General features: G+C 34.1%; 1 protein-coding gene across 3 annotated transcripts in view; it reads right to left on the bottom strand.

The window, feature by feature from the left end:
* Positions 1 to 24,907, bottom strand: part of NETO1 (neuropilin and tolloid like 1) — a 62,870-nt gene that overhangs the window by 35,905 nt on the left and 2,058 nt on the right. For all 3 annotated transcript variants that reach the window (XR_011684223.1, XM_071456459.1, XM_071456462.1), the window contains exons 2-4: positions 22,602 to 22,655; positions 20,885 to 21,022; positions 12,583 to 12,831 (exon numbers count right to left, since the gene is read on the bottom strand). Coding sequence is in view for 2 of the 3 variants with exons in the window: in XM_071456459.1 (XP_071312560.1) it covers positions 12,583 to 12,831; positions 20,885 to 21,022; positions 22,602 to 22,655 (441 nt within the window). In the remaining variant the exon portion in view is untranslated. The remainder of the gene's footprint in view (positions 1 to 12,582; positions 12,832 to 20,884; positions 21,023 to 22,601; positions 22,656 to 24,907) is intronic.

Below are 24,907 nucleotides of genomic sequence, written 5' to 3'. Positions count from 1 at the left end.
CAGACAAAATGCTACAGAAAATAGGATTCTTAGAGTAGAAAAAAGTGAAATAGCCATAGACTGAAAAAACCCCATTCATTAGTTTACTGTGCAACTGCTAGATTTTTGAAAGTTGTTGAATGAATTATATTCTACTACTCTCCTGTAACAAAGTCATTGTATGATTCAAAAAGTCAATGTCACAGGATGCTTTTAAAATATATTCTGTATCCACAGTAGAAATCTTTAGGATCAGAGGGAAAAAATCTAGGTTTTCATCCCCACTGGAACCTGAATGTTCTCTTTCTAAAGGAAAAAATTAGAATGAAAAAGTAGCATATATCAAAGGAAAAGTGAAATTCATTTTTGAAACCATATTGTCACCTCCAATTGTAATTATATATGCTCACCACAGACACTTTCAGTTAACAAGAAGGGGAATTATAAAAGCCACACAGCTCAGTAAGTTGCTGAGAAAAGCATATTAACATCAAGTCCCAAAAACAACTGTGGAAAGAGTAAGTTTTCTGTCCTCTCATTTTAGAATTCATAGCAGTACAAATTTCAGTGACACCAGATCTTTCCTTTTCCTTCTGCTACTCTTAGGAGGTTTTCTGGCTAGAAGCTGTCCTTTTAGGGAACACTGAGCTGTTGACCTCAGCAGTTTCCCCAAATGTACAGAATGAGAAGATATGTTTTTAAGAACTTTAGCCACAGAATATATTGGGGAGGATCTTTGGAGACATTCTAACACTTTTGCTTCTTCATCTTTTTAACTGCATAGGGCAGCAGTTCTCTCTTAGGAAATGTTTCAGAAAGAACATAGCTCTGTGTTAACTGTGCATTCCCTACATAATTACCCACTCACATTACCCACAAACATGAATTTTACATTTTATTATACAAGGTAGCATTCAGATATTAAAAGGACATAAATAATACATTGGATGTAAACAATAATCATTCCCCCTTTTCCAGTATTATGCCATTCGGCTTCCCCAGAGATTATGGGAGGAAAAAGTTTAGACAATTTTTGGCTAATCTAGACTTTACAGACAGTTTTTTTTGGCTTTCAGTTAATTTGTTTCCTGTTGGTTATAACTTCATGAAAACAACATTCAATTTTGTTCAAATTGATACTTTTTCTCCAATTTCATGCAATTAAAAGTGTCAGAGAAAGTTCAAACCACACTTAATTTCTTATACTGACCTAGAGTTGACATAAACTGTTAGAAACAAGACAGAGGCCAACTGTGACTGCTATTATTTTGATGAGAGAAGTCCTAATGTATTCTTTACTATGTAAACCAAGCACAATTCATACCAACTCTAGCCCCAAACTTTTCCACTGAAATTAACAATTAAAGATTGTTTTTCATAAACAACACTAACATATGTTTTACTGCATGCCTGTAGGAAAAATTCAACATGGAAATAAATTCTAAACCAGGGGATATTGTCTTCAATCTTTTTTACTTTTTCTTTTAACATTCTTCCAGTGGATCCTCAGTCCTCTCTAAGTAGCATTTATGCCACATGCTCTGTGTTCACAAAAATGACCTCAAAGTTGTTTGTCAAGAACATCACAAACAAGTGAGTCTGTGAGTAAGTGGAGATTTGCAGCCTAGAATTTGAGCAGAGTTACATTCATGTCTATAAAACTCTTTTGCCTCTGACTTTTCCTTACTCCAGAAACTCCAGATTCTGCTATCCCTAAGCAGTGATTATCTTAAGTATAGATTAGTAAATTTTTAGTTCTATTATCATGGCTTTAGATTTTTAGGTGTAAAAATAATTGTTTACATGGAATTTAACTGATTTACATTTTTTCCTCCTCTGATCAATATCTACTGGTCTGAGGAAGTAATTTTCTTTTCACTGGATTTATTCCTAATTTTAATACTGATTCTAAAAGAAGCCAGTTGAGGCCCACAATCTGAACTGAATTTAGCAATTGATTGAGTCCTACACTAACTGACTGGTTCAGCCTAATATAGAGAACAAATAGTGATCCTCTGCATCACATTAATGAAAAAGACTTTGTGATTCATTGAATCACAATTTAGAAAGGCAGTGTTCATAAGTCCTTACATCTGCTTTACACAATACCCAATATTGCTGTGTAAGTGGCTGAAGAGACAGGGAAAAGAACAGCAAAGTGGGTGCTGATTAGAGATTGTCTAGTTCTACCATTGATGTGGTAATATTTAGAAGGAATGAGGTCTCAGGAGAGTTTTGACTTGCAGCAGAAGCAGGTCAAAACATGATGGCCAGCCACAGCTCTCAGGATTGTTAAGTAGGGGTCAGCCGCTTACCCAACAAGTAGACAATAATTAAATTTCATTTGACCAGATCAAGTTTTTGACTGCCAAACAGCAGGATTTTTCCTAGCTTGATTTAAAAGAGTCATTTAAAGTTCTAGAGATAAAAAGAAAAAAAAAAGTAAAATATAAATTAAATCTTTCACTTAAAAGTACTTGGTAAATAATTGATCTATATTTGTACTGAAATATCACTAATATGCAACATTCTAGAATACAAATAACTGTTTTATTGCTAAAAATGATTTGTATGGAGGATGCATATAAAATTAAAGAGATCCAAACTACCAAATCTGATTTTTAAAATCCTAGGCCAGTATGTTATTTGTTTAAAAAAATTATAAAATTAATTTGTAGAATTTCAGTATGGAATTCATAGTTAGTAGCAGTTAATAACCAATTGTCTAAACTTCATAATGAAATAAACATTTAGGAATAAAATATTTTTAGGAAGTATTTTCTGCATTCTCTTTTAATATTAGTTTTCACATAGACTTGAGAAATGAGCTACAGGAAAAGAAAAGAAAGAGAAAAAAACCCAAAAGGAAACAAGAGGAGTATAATACAAACTTTTGTTAACCCACATACTGCAACCAGCAGATTTGATAACATTGTCTCTTGAGCTTCAACTATCAGATAACATCTGGCAAATGATGTATGTAAGTCCTGTTACACAACCTCTTCTGGCTTCTCAGTGTCATCTAGGGGACTGATATGTGACTGGAATAACACATTTCACACTGCCTGCCTCAGTCATGCTAGCATAAAATTTTAACAATGGATGTGTCACAAAAACGAGTTTATTTATTTATGAATTCTCAAAAAATATTTTGCAATTCCCTCTTGATCATCTTATTCATGATTCAAAAAAACTTTCTTGACAGAAATTGCTGGATATTACGTAGACTTTTGACATCCAAGTATTCAAATAAACTTTTTGCATCTCTAATTTGTAGTGACCTCCGGAGCAATATTTTTGAAGTGTTGATCAAAAGTATTTGCTTACTTATTTTCACAATTTTACAATGACTTGAAAGGAATAAATGAATTTATTTCTTTCAATGGCATCCTCAATTATTTGGTAAATCTCATCACCCTATATATTAAAAGACAAAAATTAATTGGAAATATATTTTACAATGTGTATTCCAAAACATTTTTTTTTGTCACTGAAGTTAACCACCTCTACAAACCTAATTGAGGAAACCACAATTTCAAGCATTCATCTCCCTAGTGAATTGCAGACTATGCTGTGATCATGTAAGCAATTTAAAAAATATTTTAAAAATGCATTTGGAATAGTTAAGAAGATTTTTCAGAGAAAGAATAATAGTATGATGATTATTATTATTATTATTATTATTATATAATATTATTTTCTCTTTCAAAAAACTCTCCATAAGTACTGCTCCATTTTTATTTTAAAAAGACCCTTTGACAGTGGGTGCATGAGCTAAAGTTGTAGTGGAAATGTGGTAAAAAATGCAATGGAAATTTATTTTATGTTTCAAATTTTAAATCCAAGGAGTGAAACCAGTACTCACTGCAAATGATTGCAGAAGTTGTATCACTTCATTTTACAACTTGTAAATCTGACTGACCAACTGAATTGAACCAAAAAAGCTTATCTGAATTAATTATGTTCTAAGCACAAGATGATTGAAGAAAATAATTTCATTTCAGACAATTCCAGGGTAGCTGTTTTAGGGACAAGGGTATCTAGAGGAAGAATAGTACAGGAAGACAGAAAAATCATTAATCATGGTTTTCTAATTCCAACAAAAGCTCAGCTTACTGTAACAGAATATTAAAAAAAAAAAAGAAAAGAAAAACGGAGTAAGTTGAACCTATTTAAGGCTATATTAGTTTGATACTGATCAAATGGAGAAATGCTGAATTGATATAGATCTACCACATAATTTGTGTGAAGGTAGAAAACTAGTTTTAATTCATTAAAAGAGTTGAAGAAATGGTAGTTTTGCTCTCCAAAACCAACAGATATTTAATTTTTACTTATTTCCCTGGATAGAAAGGTAGAGGACAGTCTTTAAACATACTTACTTTTAAGTAAGAACCCAAGCCTAGAGATTGCCTGGATTTAGGCACATACTTATATGTAGGCTTCCTGAAATTCTTTGCTAAATTGAGACTAGATTTAGTGGCTTGTCAGTGCAGCATTTGAGTATAGTAAGCTTAAGCAACTGTTCTTTGGAATTATCCTTGGGCATATCAGAAAGTAATTTCAGAGATTTTTGATGGATTACAGTGTTAAATTATGGTAGCTGTTATTTTTATTTGGCCTGAGGACCTTTATGAAATGAACAGGTTTTGCAGAGAAAAAAATCAGGACACCTAGCATCTGGATTTGTCACAGAAAAAAAAAAAAAATTGTTGATTTTCCCAAACAAAAGATTAAGTATATCTCTATCCAATGTGAATTAGTAGTATAAGGAAAAAAAAAAAAAACTTGCCTAATCTATTCAGTATTCACAAATATTAAACAACACCCACAATGAGCAGGTGACTCTTGCATGAACCCAACTATAGTGAAAATTGAATCCTTTTAAAATAAGACTTTAAAAAAATTAGCTCCTCTCTACCTCAATTTGTCATGATCATTTTTAGGACAGCACACCTTGTTGTACAGATGTCATCAGTCAATGTTTTGATAGGAGGTTTGTTTGTATCTCCTCAGTGTATGTATAGGATAAAAGTATATATGGTGAAAGGAAGTTGTCAGAAGGTTGAGATAGACTATAATTGTACAGAAAGAGAGAGAAAGTAAAAAAAAAGAGGAAAAAACAAATCAGACTAAGTCAGGATGTTCATAAGCTTGATTCACAGTCCCGATTTTCCAGGAGTTTTGTGTCTAGCAATAGATATATTGGTCAGATTTAACCATAGAGATGACACCTACTTCTCACAGAAATCATTGTATGATCTGTTTCTCTCATGAAAAAGACTTTACATTATATTATTTCCCTACTCCATGACAGCAGTATGATACTAAATATTACAGGCTCTTCAATATCTTAGCGCATAATAGGGGAAAAAGAGAAGATGGATCAGAGGCATAGATGTTCTAATGGGCAAGGTAACTTTATTTGCAAAATATTAAAAACAAAATTTGTGTCAAAGTTGAATGAAGCATGATTTTTAGATCTGACCATCAAAGAAGCTCAAATGTGATATCTGAAATAAATATATTACACAGCCTGCATTACTCAACAAGACAGTAAACAAATCAAGATAGGTCTCAGCCATCAATATGGAAAAAGATATATTAAGATGACAACAAACACCTACTAGAACTACAAATATGCAAATAATATTCAATGGCAGTCACCTCAGTACTTGTAGGTAAAAGAGATTCTCTGGATTGCCCTCTTTAAAAAAATATGAGTACTACCCTCTGAAAATGAACCAATACTAGACAATAGTTGAGTGTACATAACAAATGGTGACAGAGGATTTGCTTCCTTGTTTCTTTGCTTCTGACCCATTTCATCATTTACTAAATATTGCATACTGCCAAAATATTCAGTTCTAGAAACAGAAACATGACTCAGTTTTACAAAGACTTAAGTTTGCAAAGCTACTAATTATGGGGCAAGAAGCCTGTTTTTTAGTTACAGGGAACTGAGTGACTTCTAACAACAGTTTGTGTATATTTCTTTAAGGACAATTAGCTAGAAGCACTATACTAACAGTAAAAAATCTGTTAAGGAAAGATAAATATCTCAATAAAGATCACTATTTTTTGCTGCTAGAATTGAGAAATGGTCCATGAAATAAATTAGACAATAGCTAGAACAATCTACAATCAAAGTTGCTTGAACCTATGCAAAAATATGACTGAAAAGAAATTATATAAACATGGGTTTTACCTAATATATACTGACAGCTAAAGAATCAAACCTGTCACAACTGAATGGCCATATTAAAAAATAGTTTTTCTGATCCGACAGATGGGGCATTCTCAGACTGATTAGAAAAAAGCTCTGGGGTGATTGCTAAGATTTATTGGCTATACCAGTAATATCTTATAAACCTGTAGATACAATGCATAAAGATGAAATTTGAACAAATTAGGAAAAGTATTAGTGAAGAAAAAGAATTCCTTCAATGTCAGCAGAATGTCTCCAGATATCCACATTTCCAAGGTCCCTAAGAGAAACTATTACAGACAACAGAGTTGTCAGGAGGAGACCACAATACAACCACCCTGGAGTGCATCCCAATATGAGATATTAGAAAATCTGCCAGATGAGAAAATCAGATGACCTGGAAAACCTTTGAAGAGTAATCAAAAATTTCTTATTCATTACATATGAGACAAGAAGTTTCCAATTTTTCCCCTGAAGAAGTAAGTGCTATAATGTTTGAAAGAGAACTACCAAGTAACACAACAGGCTTTGGAGGTGCTGAATGTGGGTAGTGAAAATTTTCATTGTAAATAAGTTGGATTAAACATTCATGGAAGAAAACTACCCAGGCTTTCTGTTCAGCACAAATTCCATATTATCCTCCCTGATCTGCCATTTCCGAGTGCTTCACAAACGTTACAGAGAAATCAAGAATTAATAGGGAAAACAAATTTCCAGGGCCCACTGGTTAGTTCCTCATTTTGTAAGTGTTCAAAGCAAAGGGTAGTCACTTTATATCAGACCTAAGGTTAAGCTAACTCAGCATAGTATTTACATAAAGTCAGAAGTTTATCCTTAGGGAAAAGAGGATAAGAAAAAACCACATTTAAGGAAAATCCTCTGCTGCTTCTAAGATTTAGATTTAATTGTTTTGTAACAAGTAATAATATAAACTATTTCTAGAATGACAATGGTATTATAAAAATGCAGCTAACTCTAAAAATGTTAGTGTTCTAGGACTAATTTTTAATGTACATCTAGGCTTCCCAAAGATCCCTCACAGGTACTCAAAAAACACTGATGTCTTGTCAGAGAAATGAGGCTCCTCTGAAAAGAATATTTATCATTGCAACACCATAATCACCATTATTGGCGAGGTCACCTACAAATGAAGAAAGGTATTTCCTGTGGAGGTGGAATAGTGGAATAGAATTATTTGTATCTGTACTGCTGTAGAGTATCCTAGTAAACCTTCTCTAGAAGTCCATGTCCAGCTTATTATGGAATGAATACAGGCAAGGGGTTTTTGTAGAGAACAGGGTGCACTGATGGCAGGGGAAGCAGTAAATGTCCTAGTTAAGTTGGCACTTTTCTTTACTCCAGTGCTAGAAATACTTAAAACTGTATCTTATATTTCTCTTGCTCTGTTTTTACACCAAAGTTCAGTGGTGTAGGGATTTCAGTGTTCAGCTTCCTTCTGTTGGTAATATGAAACTCCCAGCACGCAGAGATTTCTAAACTAGGAAGTTCTGTATTTGCCTTTTGGGTATTGTTGAAAGAAACATATAACTATGTGATGGCAAGACATAATATGGGATCTGAGAACCCCATGAGACTTTTTAGATACTCATTTGCTCCACATAAGGTATTATTTTTCACTTGAAATTTAATAGAAACCTGTGATCATGATTTTCAATGTAATGCATCATCCTACTTGAGAGAAATTCCTTCCCTTACCCAAGACCAGATGCCCTAATGCCTTGTAAACAGCATTGAGGTGTCTGACTTATAAAGTGCACTTGTAGAAACACAATAAAAGTTCATAACACCAGGAAGCTGCTTATTGCAATTTGAAGTGCTGGGAAGTTATATCTCAATAAATAAAACAGATTCACACTTTCCAGGCTTTTTGACATCACATGGTTCTGTCTCAAAAGTTTAAATGAAGTTATAATGAGTCATTTCTCATCTTCCAAACCAACTCTGAATCCAAAAGAAAAACATTGTCTGGCTTAAAGTTACATGACTCTGGCATTGTTTGTTGGTTCTCAAAAAGCTTAACTGGATTTCAAGTTGCTAAAAAGTGATTGTCATTGCTGATACTAAATCAGAAGTAATCAGACCAGGTTCAGAAGAGTAAACAAAAAAGTACAAGTGACCTAGCTTACATGGATATTCAGCTATTCTAGATGCCTGGGAAATATCCTTTGCAATTCAAGGCAGAAGATGGATGTTAGATGGCAAAATAATTTGATAATATTTTAGCTAAGTTTTTTAGAATTGTGATTGAATTTAATAAATTCTCATTAAATTTTTCATGAGTTCTAAAATATACAAATTCCCCAACTAGGAGAAATTTGGGTTGTTTTTTATTTTTTTCCTTCAAGATAGCTGACATAATTATTCTATTACTCTGACATTCACTGTAATGGGAATGTAAAAGTACTTTTACTCCAGTTAGAAAGTGTTTCATATTCCACTTTTTGGGACACAAGAGTATAGATCTTTTTTTTGTTTTCCATTACCAGGCAGTTGAATAGAAAACGTTACTGACTGACGTTTATATTAATGAGGCTAAATAAAAACACAGATGGCTTCTACTAAGTGAAGGAACTGAAAGTAATGATGTGCTATCTTAAGCCACTGTCCTGCAAAATCAGGGACCAGGATAAACAGAAATCTGATTATTCTAGCTGAGCAAGAAAGCCCAGATAAACACAGCCTCTCTCTGCCTGAATTCTTCTCTGTACTAAAAAAAAGAAAAAAAGATTCTTTTTAAAGAAGAATTGTCAATAGTTTGAAGTAGGACTCGAATTTTTCTACACAAAACAGTGATTCAACACCACTTTGGAAGACAGTCTTGAGATGAAACTTTTTAGAAAAAGTAAGTGCAATAGATTGAGTCAAAGAACCCAGAGCTGTGAAATGAAATTTCAGGTGTAGGACTTCCAGTGGCCCAAAGAATGACAAAACAAAAGCAAGCATGAAATGTCCTTGTGTCATGGTTTTTTCCCTAGCCAATCAATATTGTATTCAAAATGAACCAGCAGGACCTGAAAATATTGTAACCTGATATGTGTTTCTCTCATACATCAGTTTTCCTTAAAAAGAAGCAACCCAACAAAAAAGTTTCTATACATTTATGAAGTTTCAATAGGTTCAATAGTTCCATTTTGAAATGAACATGGTTAATCAGAATTTTAACATAAAAAATAAATTATAATAGTACATCAAAATTAAAGAAGCTTTCATTTGTTTATAAACTCTCATGTATGCAAAATGGTTGAAAATTTACATTCAAATGCATCTGATTATTACTGATATTAGTAATTATGCAAAAGATGAATACTTTTTCCCTTAGTTTAGAGTTTTGACATTGAAAATAGTTTATTATACTGTACGCACAACTTCATTCATCCACTTCATTATAGTGTCGCTTAACACTATAATTTAGGAATGACAAAAACAAAAGCCTAAATTATTCTCTTAATAAGGAACTTTTTGCAAAACCTTTTGTAGTTTTACCAGTTTCTGGGTGTGTTCATTTTGGCTATGTGTGTATCTCTGGTTTTGTTGCTAAAGTTTTTTCTTCTGCAAGATCTCTCTTTTTAGAGTACTGAAAAGACCTCTGAAAAAAGGTTTATTTAAAAGGAAAAGAATGTATGGCAAAAGAGTTACATTTGTTTCTGAAACACAGTTCCTACTGGACTTTTGTCTTGGTGGATGGATTTCCAACCATTTCAGTACCAAGGAGTCAAAGAAACTATTGAACTGAAAAGTTGCCATAATTGCAAATTATTAGTCTATCCCTTAGGATTTTTATATTTAATTTCTCTTTATAGGACTTAGTCCAAACTAGATTTTAAATGCCTTAGGTGCAGGACTCTTTCCATTTGCACAAACTAATAGATATTCATTTCAGCATTTTTCATTATATCCTAACTGATCTTTTTTTCAACTTCATCCAGTTATCTGTTTTTATATGCCCTGGAGACATAGTAAATAATTTCTTTCCCTGTTTCTCCAGGTACCATTCAAATAACAATAAACAGTTGCAGCTTCAATTTATCCAAATTTACTTTTTATTTTTTAAATCTTGGCACACACCCACATGTTTAACACCATGTCTCTTTATTCTCCATTAACATCTCAAATGCAAAAGAGGCAGATGAGAAACACGTCAGGGCCAGGGGTGGGGACCCTCAAAGATTGCTGATACTCAAGAAATAACTGCATTGTGTCTGGATGAAAAAAGCCTCCTCTGCAGGTTTGCAGTTAGGAAGAGTGTCCTGCTTTTGACAAGTGAGATGAGTGGCAACAAAAACCACATCTCCCATGAGCTTTCAGCTGCTTGAGACAGCAACAGCTTCCAAATGAGTCTTTGCTTTGGATCACTTCCTTCAAGTTCTTTAAAGAGAAGTTAGCTGAAAATTTTCTTCTGATCTGTCCATTGCTCATAATTTAATTTTTTAAGTTGTCACTACCGAAGCTGGTTCTAGATGGTTCAGGTGATCATTTCTGTATTGAAGTCCTCTCTATGCTACTCTGTTATACTCTGGAGTGGAATCCTCTCTCTGTTACTCTCTTATACAATCTCAAAAGCCATAATTCTGCTTTATGAGTTGGCAGGAACCCCTCCCAGTGCGCACCTATGGACAATAGATCTCAAAATGTCATGCCTTATCCATGTCTGCATGATAAAAGACTGTCCAAGTAATAATGTGGAGTGTGAAGTTCTTCCTCTTAGCGGTGATCAAGGAGGCAGCAGTGCTGTTTTGCACTTGTCAGATTAATCATATTCTCATTTTGGCCAATATTCCTAGAAACTCTCTACTACTTGCAGAGCTTCTTTTGAAATGTATGGAGGGGGAAAAAGGAAAGAATCAAGGAAGAAAAAAGATATAGCTATTCCATCTGAAGTCTAGAATAATTTATGCTGCTGTACTAATTTACCAGCATTGATCTTTGTGTAGAAATTCTCCTTACATCAGTAGAAAAGGAATAACAATAAAACATGGTCCACAAAATTGTCTGTTACATCAGAGTTTTTTAGACAGACTAAGTTGCAGATTTTGCTATTAATATCTTTTCAACCAGGATGCACAAACATTTGGAAAAAAAACCAAAGAAATCTAAAGAAAAGGACTTATGGCACAGGGGAAGGAAATGGCAAAAGCTCACAGACCCATGTTAAATGAGAGATAAAAATTTAACTCTCTTTTCAGAGTGCATATGCATGGTTGTAACAAAATTTTGTCTATTGTCTTTGAATTTACAGCAGATACATATACCTGGCTATCAGATTATTTGCTACAGAAATTCTCCCTACTGTTCAAGTCTGAACCTTCTAGATATTTTTAGCCAGTGAAAAACAGTATCATGGACTTGAAAGAAAATTTTACTGTGCTGGTTAGTTTTATAAGTATTTTCTTTGAATTAATGAAAGAAAACCAGAAAGGAGAAGAGCACAGAGCCTGTAGACCTGCCATCTTCTATGATGCTACTGGAATAATTAAGGAAGAATTTTGGGTCTGCTAATTTTAGGCAGTATTCTAGAGAACATTGTTCAACCTAATACAACAATTTAGCGGAAAAAATAGTGACATAATTGACAAAATTACATAATAATTACAGTGCTTTAGAATCAGCTATACTAAAGCATGACTCATCACTCAATACATAAGAAGTCACAGAACTACGTCACATCCAGCAGTGCAGTTGCAGTGCAGTATAGTGGAGCTGCAGCCAAAGAAGAAATTTAAAATCAGCAATCTTTTGTTAACAAGTGGGGGAGTGGGGGATTTAATGGAAAGTATGACTATGAATTTTGTTTTACTTTAATGAATTAAACAGAGACAAGGAATACTGGTACAATTGCAATTAAGATTTACAGCCTTTTAAGAAAAATATTTAATACATGTTACTATTTGAACCTCACACATCCTCTGGTAATACTTGTAATAGTTTGCTTTATTGAGGAAGGAGAACTATTCCACTTCTCAGCTGGGGAAATGATTGGTGAAGTGGAAAAGCAATGATGGAATTTTCTGAGATAATTACATTTTTTATTAGAATACTTTATCAATGATCTTTTTGAAAGAAAAGCTGTCCAGTGTAACAGCCAAGCATAAAACACTAAACTTCCCATGAAACATTTTGAATGACCTTCTGTAGTAGCATTCACTTGAAAATAATACTTTTAAAAACTGCAGAATCTGAAAATCTTTCCCTTGAATAAGCATCACTTGTTATGCAAAAGATACATATGACTTTTATCAATTTCCTACCTATTAATACCTTCCTTGACAATAAACTAAGCCCCAGATAAAGATATTATTCAACAACAAGATTATACATCATTAGAAAAGTTACAACAATAAGCTTTTTCTATTAAAAATGTGATGGTTTGGACTTACCAGGTGTAAAATTATACCGAGCAGAAAACCCAATAGATTCCAGTTCAGCATCAGCAAAAAATTTAATCCACAAGAATCTGCCACTGGATTTTATCATAGGTGGATTTTGCTGTCCACAGAAACGTCCAAGGATTGGGGAAAAGCCAAAAGGTCCATCTCGTACTTCTATGTGGTCAAATTTACACTCCCAAGAAGGCTCTATGGAATATTTTTCATCAAAGTGTAGTTCAATGCATTGTCTAGGAGCAGCTAGAGACAAAAAAGAAAGTTATCTTATTATTTTATAACCCAAGACCCTTTCAAAACTAAAGCAAAACTGAAGAAAATCAAATTTATCATTTTGTATGGATTCTAAAATTTTGTTTAAAAACTTGTACAAAAATTGGAACATCTATATTTTTTAAATTAGAAATTAGTACATCTATATTTTTTATAGATTTCACACTGTCAGATTATTTGTCTGCTGTTCTCCTTTTAAAAAAAGTAGTTTTGACAGCAGTGCTTAGTAAAGCTAAGAGAGAAATATCCATGATGAACAGAAAAATATAGCCAGGAACAATTTCTTCAAATGTAAAATATAAAATGTTTCTAAGAAACTTACATATTTAGAAGAATTTATTTTTTCTCTTATATTTTGGGGAGGGGTGTTAATCAGAATACTTTTTTTTAAACCTAGAACTGAGAAAGATGATGAAGAAAAGGCTGATCAGAACTGTGCTACAGTAAAAACAGATTATCTTCCTACATGTATTGCAGTCAATGACAAACTGGAGTGTAACTGCTTATACTCAGAATTACTTCTCATTGGAAACATAAGAACAAATGCAGTGAATTCTCACTTAAGGAAGAAGCATAAGGATCCTGGATAAGGATGATGATAGAAGAGCAAATGATATACTGAAAATCTTGAAGGAAGTTTATAGTGGCAATTTAATTAGTCATTTTAAAAAAATCCATCTTTAATGATAGGTCTTAAGTCTTGAGACATTCGGAATTATTTCTGAAACAAATATTTCCTGGGATCTCCTGTATAAAGCAAAAAAAAAAGTAACTGGTAGAAATATAGTATATTCTTACAAGGAGGGCAAAAGTCATGGTTTAATTGATGCATTCTATCAGAGGCAACCTTTTGGAGGTGCATTGTTTTCTATGCTCAATCCTGGCCACAGCAAAAACTGTGCGCCTTCTGTGTCTAGAGCACGGTGCATTGGAGCCTTTTGCTGACAAAGCCTTCTGCTAAGACAAGGATTTGTTGTGTCATTGCCTGCTGTGCCTCTCATGGGATCATGTCCTACACTTTACACATATCAAAAGAGGTTTGTATTACCATGAGCTTTGCCAGAGTTACCATTCTTTTCACATGAAAATATGCAAGATCAAACTGCATGCCGAGTTATTAGCATGGAAACTGCTTAGCATGGAAACTGCTGCCACTCCAGGAGTCAGTATCTCTACATTTATTTCCTCAAGAATAATAAGAAAACTGTCAGTGTTACAAGAACAAAGATCTTGTTTGGATTCTGAAATGCTTTTAAATTTTAGGCTTTTGATATGAACTCATTACTCACATAAGAAGAGAGATTATTTAAAATTAATTGAGTAAGAAGATATCAGGTAAATTTTGAAATCTTTACATAAGAGCACATAGTCAGATCTCTCTTACAACTATTTCATGTAGATAAATACAGCCTCATTTTATAAGAAACATTTAAGAAGTAAGTTGATAAAACATCTTATTAGAAAAGGAAGATTATTTTAACAGCTTTACTTAAAATGTTAATATAATTGGATGATTGATATTTACTGAAACATTTAATTTAACATAAGAAAGAAACATTTTCTACTGTTCTCAATCGGAAGACATTCACATTCAGGGAAATAGTAGTGACTTGTCATTATTTATATCAATTTACGGGAAATTTGTGATCTTCATGCCCATACAAATTCAATAGAAAAAGCAGAGGTCTGTGTTTTACATATAATTGCACCAAATTCACAGTCTATGGAAAAGAAGCTATTTTGAAAGTACAAAAAGTTTACAAAAGTAAGGTCAGATGATAAAGCTTGTAAAGGAGATCATAATGATGTTATCCTTGGTGAGGTTTGAAAACCAAAGTAAATCTTTTTAGATTATAGTAAAAGATTAAATACCTGGAAGACATCATAGATTAATTTTATTCAGAAGTTTCTATCCTTGACTTTACACTTTTATAAAAATTACTGATGTAAACTCAACTAAGCAATACTAGGACAGAAGAGAGCAATCAGTGACTTTCAATTTGGGATCATATTCTGCATTCCATTTAAGGAGATTTGTTGAGAGCTGTTCATCATCCATCTAAGGACACAGAGTCAGGTATCAGACACTATCCTGAAAACACTTTAGGTAATCTTAAGAATGCTCATCATGGCTTGAAAATCTTACACGTTCATGACACCAATATTATGCTATTAACCTGTCTAGAGCTTTATTATTATGTTTTAATGTCACAAACTAGATATGAAGATCGACTCTCCTACTACTGACTGTCAGATATACTGACATACAGCAGCATAGCTGCTGTGCTTCCCATAGCCACAAAGTGATTGCTTCAAAAATGGCTCATGCCATTATCATAACACATTTATCCTTTAAAAACTTTCTTTTCTGCTGCTTTGTTTGATACCAAGGAGAGGGTTACAAGGGCTGGCCCATAGTTAAATCCTTAACAAGTCTTCTCTGTATCCAAGACTCATGTAACGTCAAAAATGGCCACGACAAATTCAGTCATTTGACATGATTTTTGGTGTTGAAAAGGAACCCTAGACCCAACTACAGCCTCCTTATAGGAGGCTCTGAAGTAAAAGGAGAGATTGTAGATAAATAAAAAACAGGCCTACAGAGTTACACGAGTGCTATTGGCTGGGTGAATGAATGACCTGAGAAAAAACAAAATTTCCAAACCCAATCTCCATGTAGCTTTCTGAACCTCACCAGATAGAGATAACTCACTGCTAACCAGTTTTATGACGAGAATATTGCTATAGTTTACACAATTCTGCTTTTATCCATTTTTTGACAAAGTCAAGATGAGGCTTTTCCTAGTGAAGCTCAGATCTTGCTATAGGATCAGAGAGAATCACATCAGCTCAAGGAGAGCTCAGGTTTCCACTTTTCCCTGAAGGCCCTGTGAGTAGAGGCTACTTCACTTTAAGAATGGAGCATTGAATATTCATTAGCAGCACTTCTCCACTGGGGATAAAACAAAGCTGGGGATTGAGTTTGAGGGTTGGATCACTGCCCAGTTCACACTCCTTAAATGTAAAGTCATGTTCTGGCACCATTTTGGCCATGCCACTAGGAACACTTCATATTTCTGTAACTTTGTGTAACTCCAGGGTACAAAACACACATCCATGACCTTTTCATGAGGTGCTTTTAAAAGCACTTCTGTTTTTCTTCTTGTGCTTCATATTTAGTTAATGGTAAAATGTTTTGTTTGCAGTAATCTATATATAAATTAATCAAAACTTGCTAGATATGACCATAAGTGATGAAAACACATAATTCAAATTCTCAACTTTAAGTTCTTTTAAGTAAAATTGGTATAATTTCACATTTATGCTCTGGCTTTAATGACGGGTTTCTTTACCCAACACAAGGTAGAAGAAGCAGCTATTGTTTAAACACACATCTTGTGCCACACCCTTTGCAACAAAGTGTGTGTAAATGAGGTCACAGAAATAAACTGGGGACAAGTACAGAATAGTTACTAATAATAGTGTATGTGTTCCTACAGAAAAATAAAACAAACAAAAAAAAAAAAAATCCAGAACATGCAAATCTTCCAGACTAGCCATCTAATCAGAAAAGGAGGGATGGAGTGGTTATTTCTGGTATCCTAATAAACAGGTGAAGTCCATTCATGTCTTCAGACCTTCTTCTGTGTCTATGATGTCAGGCAAAGTTGTTGCCCTCTTCAAATGAAATATATTGAATAATGTCTCATAAAATGACTTGATTTCAAATGATACAACTTCCATATTTAATTTCCAATTATATTTCTTCAAAAAATGTTTAGAACCATGGAAAGGCCTACTTAATGCTTGCATGTCTTGTCATATTTTTCATCTAATTATCTTACACAAGTGCTGTCTTAAGATTTTAAATCCAATGGAAAAAAAGAGTCATTGGGTTCCAGCTTGCAGTAGAACAGTTGCAGCAAAACTGCACAATTAAGGTTTTAATTCTGATCAACCTCTAAGTCTGTGTAGTGACAGCTGAAGTTAAGTGAAAAAATCTGTTTCAATTTGCCGCACTGTATGGAAATGAGAAACAACTCGACACCTACTGCCGTCTCTATGAGCTGTTACCCTACTAATAGTTTCAATAATCCTCATTCCTTCTGGTTATCCTGCTATTATTGATAAGGAAACCACATTTATCTTCATTTGAAAATAGGGTTCTTTCATTGTTTTGGTGAAAATTTTTTCAACACAAAAATCACTGTGAAATACAAAAGGACTTTGAGCAGAGGTTTTTCACTTGGTGATAATATGACAATTTTCTAACACTTGTGAAATATCATGAAAGAGTTTAATGGTCTTTTGTGAAGACATGAGATTTTCAAGATTGAGAACTCTGTATGCTCACAAACTTGTATAGTGGAAGATATATTTTATATCTCCATAGAGCAATTCTGGTCCATAGCTGTATTTATAAACAAGCACTTAATTATTAAAAGCAGAAGAGTGGTTACAATTTTACAGGTTTTTCACTTATGGGATTGTTAAACCCATTCTCAAGTTATAGTGTGTATAGTATGACTATACCACTCCCCAAATATTTTAACACAAATAAAAAAAGCCTTTGCTCCTGCAAAATCTCCTGTGCAAATTTCCTTTTATAGCACACATGCCAAATGTTCTGCAGTCTGGCAAAGGCTATTGCTGTCACTGCTGTGATTGTTCTGGGCAGCTGTGAATTTTGTCAGGTTAGAATCATGAATATGCAAAATAAGGGTGAAATTTGGCCAATTTTCTCAGCTCATTTTCTATGTTTTCTATATGCCAACTATGATTGAAAGAAAAAAAAAAAAAAAGAAAAAAAAAAGAAAAAAACAAACAAAAAGAAAAAATTCTCACTGTATTTTGAAAGGCAGATGGGATTCATCAGAAGCTCCTTGGGGAGTTGTATCAGCCCTCCTCCAAGCCTCACTTATGACACTTCTCTGTAGCATAACAAGTTTTGTACAGAGGCCATGATTTCTAGATGAATTAAAGGATTTCCTTTAAAAAGGCATTCAACCTTGACTTTAAAATTCCAGTGATAATGAACTCTTAGAACAACTCTTAGTTGTTCTAAGAGTTCATTATCACTATTACTAAATCAGAATTTAAAAAAAAAAAGCAAAAACAAAAGCAGAATAATCTAAGAAACTTCCAACTGTTAGACTTGCTTATGTCTTTGATGTCTTTGCTAGGATAAAAGCATCCGCAGTCAGGAATCTCCTTTTCTTTCAGAAATTCACAGTCTATGATCATGGCAACTTTTGCCAGTGTCACCAAAATAATTTTGACATGACAAAAGGATGTTTTCCTCCCCATTGAGCTACAATGGGGAGGAAAAAAATTGAGATGAAATTCAACTGTTTGCAACACACTACAAGCTGGAGTACTCAGTAAAGACCACTAAAGGCACGAAGAACTGTGTTTGAATTTGCCCCAAGACTATGTTTGATAGCGAATAAAGGAAGGAATGAATGCAAGCATCCAGGAAAGAACTTAGTGATTCATATACGCATTTATGCTCACATCATACAGCTTTCAGTATGTTATATACAGTCCTGGTAGGCTGAATTCCCTGAAACATACAACAGGGAGATAGTGATGAGGGGGATGATATTATAGACCATATCAACAGTCCCTCTAGTTTGGTACTTGGCATTCAACAAGACTCAGAAGCTGTTCAAGCATATGGAAATTTCAATTCTAAATATAGAAATGAAATGCATAAAGAGATGTTTCTGTCTTACTCTAAAATATTTATTTCCTCCATTAGTCAGGACTATCGACAATTTCTGTAGATTGTTATCTGATTTCAAGTACATTGCTATAAGTGTTTTATAAATCCTTTAATATCAGTGTCTTATGACAATGAGTTTCACAGAATATAAAAGATGTGGGGAAAATTTGATACTTTCTAGACTTCTTTATCGTTTTCTGTTATTTTGCATGTTGCAAAAAGAATAAATATGGACAAATGATTTATTCTAATTACAAAAAAGTTTTTTGTTGACCTTCAGTAGTTCTTTTGCCTTTTTTTTTTTTAATCTGACACATTTTAAACTATTATTGCTCAGATATCTTCCTATATCTCTGTGTATTTTGGTGACATTTTCCAGACAGACATGACTACTTCTGATTTTTTATAGAAGACAGAAATAGACATGGGGAGATCAGAGCTGAAAATGTTGTGCAATGCCTATGGTTCATTGTGGGTTTTAAAATGACCAGCTGCAATCCAAGCTGCTATTAGGCTGGATGGGAAGAAGAAAATACCCACGCCATAGAAAAATTGTGTTCAACTGGACTTTACAAGATTGAGCTTTCTGATAGATTATAACAAGATGTCTGTTGAGTTTACTCTTTTCCTTATACATTGCTCTAAACTTGTCAATGTGGAATTTAATCTGTGTCATAGAAGTTGGTTGATTAAATCTTTCTTTCTTAAATTGTTCTTTGGCATTTCCATTTTTAGGTATATTAGATCACATAATTTCAGCAGTGTATTTTTGCAATCTTTCAGCATATATGTTTTTGTAAGTACTTAATTACTATTATAAAGATAAAAGTTTTTACTATATTGGACTTTCAAGCACCTTCTTACTGTGAGGAAGAGCATCTCATGACCTGAGGCGTGGGACTAAATTTTACAAAAATGGTGGGTTATTTTCTACACCACTTCACTTTAATGACAAAACATCCTGTGTTTCATATCTTTGAAGATAAAACAGGCTTAGTTTTCCCCAGTCTCACAGGTGTGTTAGATAATTTGATCAATAGATGCAAAAAGACCCAGTTCTAGCAACATAAGTGTAATTGGAAAAAAAATAGTGCTAAGTTGTACATTTTGAACCTATACGTTTTTCTTCTTAAAAAAACTTAGTATTTTAAACCAATTACTAAACTATGGAGGAATTTAAATGTTTAACATATGTCTGTTTAAATTTCCGTCATGTACAGACTAGCTTAAATTTTATTTTAAGAGTTTGTCTACATTATTTATAATCACCTCTTCTGACTTACCTCAGTCAAGTTATCTAGCACCAAAGTGAAAGTCAGTCATTTTGTTGTGACTTTTAACTTTCTAAAAGTACAGAGTGTGTGTGGGTCTAGAACAGTTCTCAATTTAAATCAGCTATATATCTTTGGAAATATATCTTGGTGCTACCTGCATCTTTTGTAAAATAATGATTTCTGTAGTTCCTCACTCCATCATTAATTCATTAATAATTCTCTAAATGAAGCATGGATAGAAGACCATAACTGTTTTATTCTACATGTATTCACAACTCATGAAAGAAGTTTTTTGATTCCAGGGATTTACTACACAGTACATGATTCATCTTTTCTGAGCTCTGAGAGGATCTAACCTCTATTACCTTCCACAGATTCATTATCACAACAATCTCTCCAACATGCATTGTACTAAGACTAATGAAAAGAAACCACATAGTTTGTTTGTAATACACCTTTAGCCTTTCCTAAATCACTTCCATGCCTGAAACTGTATACTTTTTAAAAATTAAGTTTTAGAGATGCTTTGTCTCCTCTAGTTTTATTTTGTAGGTTGTTTGTTTCATTTTCATTTCTTATGAACGACTGGATGGAAAATAACTTTAACACTCACTACATGGATATTTTCTGTGTGTCTTCTTTTACTGTACTAAGCTTGTCATCCCTGGTTCAGTTGCAGTAAGTTTAAAATGTCTGCATGAAAGTCATAAGCATTTTTGTTTCCCATGTTTACTTTTACTTCTCATTTTAAAATGTCCTTTCTTCTGTCACGTTGCATTTTAGGTTCTATTCATTTTTGAAATATCCTGAAATAAATTCCTGAAGTACTGTTTATTACTGAGTCTTACATACATACCACCTTAACTAATTTATGAGTTATATCAAAACAGAAATCAAGAGGTTCTCTAAATCTTTTGTCTTGAAAGTATTTGTTATCATGACTTCACCTACTCTTCACATATAATAAAAAGTATTCTTTTCAATACAAGTGATTGTAAAATATAAAGATTCTTCTTTTGGTCACCTTCTATAATGTAGACACACTCTCTGTCCGGAGGATACTTGTTGGGGTAATTTGGAGAAGTGAAGATGCCTCCTTCTGCATATTTTGTCCAAGTTCCACACTGCACTGGTCTCTGTCCTTCGGAAACAGTTTGCTTTTCTGTGAAATGATGACATTAAACATTATATAATTAGCCCAAAAATTATCATGTACATGTGACACTTAGAACTCTCTAACAGAATAAATACAACAGCCTCTTTTCTGTCAGTGGCCTCAGACTTTTATCTGTTGAGTCTGAGTATGATAATTGATCTAGGGGAAAAGAAGTCTGTTTTTTAGGGGTACAAACATAAAATTCTTACTCAAAATATGTTTTTCAAAGCAGAGGAGAGGTTTGAGTGTCCAGGGGAAAATAAATTTGCATTGCTTTTAAAATAATAACAGTCTAAGGAAAGCACATGCTTGAGAATTGGAAGGCATGAATTTCCCACTCATATCTCTCAAAAAGCTCAAGCATGTGCTCTATCAGCAATCTTCATGCCATAATACAGGAATATATCAGCCACAAAATTGAGGAAATAACCCAGAAAATTATGATAATATATATAAGTTGTTTTAAATCTGCAGCATATTTTGTCTATATTCACTGGACAGAGGTAGACAGGGGAATTCCTGGAATCCGGTTCATGGATTATTTTTATCTCACTGTTTGCTGTAAAATTAATAAATTCCTAGCTCTGAGGCCAGGAATCACAGTCCAGAACTTTCCTCCTCCTAAGTGAATCTTCAGAGAGCAAGAGTCTTGTCTGCTTTCTTCCTAGCCCTGAATCTCTTGCATTTCTTTCTGCTCTCTGGCAGAGAGACTGGAGTCAAAGGTTTGGGCCAGCTCAAGCTGAAGAAAATAAGGGATCCTTTCCTCAGCATCTTGCTTTGACAAGTAGGTTAAAATGAGATGGATTCTTCAGAAGGAAATATATCTAGGCTGCTATTAAAAGGAAAGATAGTAGGTTCTAGACTGATGTTGCTCTGAATGAGGTATTTAATAATCAGAGTTGTCCCTATAGCTTAAGTCCCTTGTGCAGAGAGTAAAGGTGTTTGAGGCTCCCTCTTGGGATCAATGGATGAAAACAAGCACTTTCCAAGGATGATAATAACCATCTGAGATCCGACTTTCACTCTGTTTTTCTTTATATACTACGTATTTTCTTTACATTTCTTTTTCACCCTGGTGCATAGCCAGGCAGAGTATGACATGGAACCTAATTTCCTGCAATGAATTCCAGCCTGCAAGGACTGTGCATTCAGACACAGGTTCAGACATACACTGTGCTTAGCAGCATTCCCTGCTAGGCTCTCCTCACACTGAGAATCCAAGGCTTTCAAGAATCTCTTTCTCTACTCCCCCTGTACAAATGCACCCATGATACCAAATTTCAGGTTTTTAATTATACTTCAACAAGAAAAAAGGTTTTAAGTGTAGGCAGCTGAGTGCCCAAACTGGACTTCCCAATTTGAAAGTGGGAGTATTTTATCATCTTTAGTTAGAGTCAGGCTGAGCCTGATGAGCACCCCTGCATTTTTTGTGTGTATACAGCCATGTGAATACTCCAAACAAATGGACAAAGGGCAGACACTGGAAGTAAATGAGCTATGAAAATTTCAAAAACTAAACTAAAACTCAAATCCGTATTTTGGTCTCTAATAAATTGTCTAACAAAAATGTTTCATGTTTACATACCTGTTCCTTTTTTGGTTGCCCCAGACAAATGTAGGATGATTAGACTTGCTACAACTGAAAGAGAAATATGCATTAAATATCACAGAGTGATAGTTTCTGCAATCAAATGACTTGTACTCATATATCTCACAAGAATACAAATGAAATAGCATTGCTGTAAAGAAAAAGTTTCATTTTTACTTGCATCTTTTAATTGCACATATTGTATAAGCAAGTTTCTTCATGGCCTGTTCTTTTAAGTACTTATCTTTGCAAATGTATGCAAATAAAGAGGAAATCTTTTGGGTTTAAAACAAAATCCACAGGCACTGATGTTCTCATCCTTTTTTTCCTTTTTCTTTAATATTAGAGAAAAACATTTTTACCAATACCTATTTATATAATAATAGTTCATGTCAGTAGTAGAAAAGTGGCTGCTTTTAACAGAGGGAGACTAAATTTCAGTGCCACTGTATGTACTAAATGTCTCTCACTATGGCATAATAAAATTTGAAAATGAGTACTGGGAGTAGGAAAGAAGTTAGAGGTTGGGTTCTTCACATCCATCAAAGCATTTGCAAATCTCTAGTGAAGTAAATTATTGTGTGTGCTTAACAATCTCATTAATCTAGTTTGACTTGTTGAGAGGGTGTTGCTTTTTGCTGCAGTGAATCTGCAGCCCACTTTGTAAACAGGTATCTGCTGTCTCCAACTGTGATAGGACAACTATGCCTCTTGGAAACAAATGCAACCTTTCTGAAAGGGACTTTGACCTGAAGATAATGACTGGGCTTCTGGGAATTTCCAAATGTAACAGTTTGACTAGAAAAGTATAAGAGGCATACACTTTGTAGAGTCATAATGAGATTCATTTGGAAGATCAAAGTCACTAGCTAGCTACCTGATGAAGAAATCACACACTGATTTTCTTGTCATCATTCATATCTTCTTTGGCTCTCAGAGAAAGTGGAATAGCAAGTGCAGAAGAGAACAGATCCATCAGTTCTTGGAGTGCTTAGGGCTTTGCCCCGGCTAGTTTGGCATTAGGCCCAAACACAGTGCCCAGGCTGCACTGACCTTAAGGTGGAAATGTAGTTGCATGCTTATTCAGAGCATTTTGGATCAGTCAGCTACCATTTTGTTGATGACTATGACAAGGAACTGATCAATTAATAAAAGTAATTGAATGGCATACTTTCTTCTTATCTTCCCTAAGAGACACTAAAAGCCACCATGGGCTAGTAACTATGATCCATTCCAAGAGGGTGCTTTCAACATTTTCACCTTTTTTATCGCAATTGATGTGCAATTTTCACTCCAAAAGAAGGCAGTCTCCATATTTCCAGTATTCTGATGGCATTGAGATCCTTATTTTCATGTCTTTGACCTTTCCCATCTGACAGAGGGTTTGAGGCATGGATGATGGCTGCCCTATTAAGCAGGGTAAGATTGAAATTCTGGGAAAATGAAGGCTGGCAGCAAATTCACTATTTCTTGGTCAGGCTCACAGCCCCTAGAGATGGATGTTGGCAGCACTGATAGTTAAAACTCTTGTGTGTCACAGGCATTCAGTGAGAACACTACACCTTCTGCTCAGATCTGAATGCTACCTAGCCATTCATGCCTTTACTCTCCTCAGGGATGAATTCTGGAAATACAGGCCAGCTCGGACTCTGCCTGCCAACTCTGTCAAAATCCGAAGGCAAGGCAGGAGTCACCCCTTTACTGAGTTGCTCAGTTCCTATAGCTGTGTTTCATGCAGTGGTCATAATGCATCTACACTTGTAATCTTCACCAGCCTACACCTAATTTCTCAATAGTGTAAAGTGGATTGGTGTTCAAATGTGGAATCAGCTGCCAGTGTTCCTTCTGCCCATAAATTTGTGGAAGCCAGAATAGGACACACGATAACCAAACTCCATGTGAGAAGTGTTTCTTTTAGGCAATTAATAACAATGCATATATGATTCTTACACGTTCATTTCAAACATCTTTATCTATTAGGTCTCCCCTCATTTTCTATACAGAAAAAAGTGAAGTTCAGAGAAGTAAAGAGTTGGTCCAAGTCACAGATATATCATTATCAAGATGACAAAAGCCCCACAGATCTTTTCAGTTCCAGCTGTAACTGCTAGAAAAGAGGTTTCCAAACCACAGAGCTGTTTTCCTAAAGCATAGAGCTTTACTTAAAAGTCATTATATCAGTATTTGCTAGTAATAAGCAGTCAAAATAATCTTGATAATAAATCTAATAGACAAGCAGAGACGTAGAAACTAAGTGTTTGAGGGTTTTGGTTTTATTCTACACATATAATATCTAACATTTG

Source organism: Agelaius tricolor, unplaced genomic scaffold (genome assembly GCF_023055355.1).
Source record: "Agelaius tricolor isolate 1412-34295 unplaced genomic scaffold, bAgeTri1.0.p SCAF_2, whole genome shotgun sequence".
In the NCBI taxonomy this organism is placed as follows: domain Eukaryota; kingdom Metazoa; phylum Chordata; class Aves; order Passeriformes; family Icteridae; genus Agelaius; species Agelaius tricolor.
This window is presented reverse-complemented; position numbering and strand designations above follow the sequence as displayed.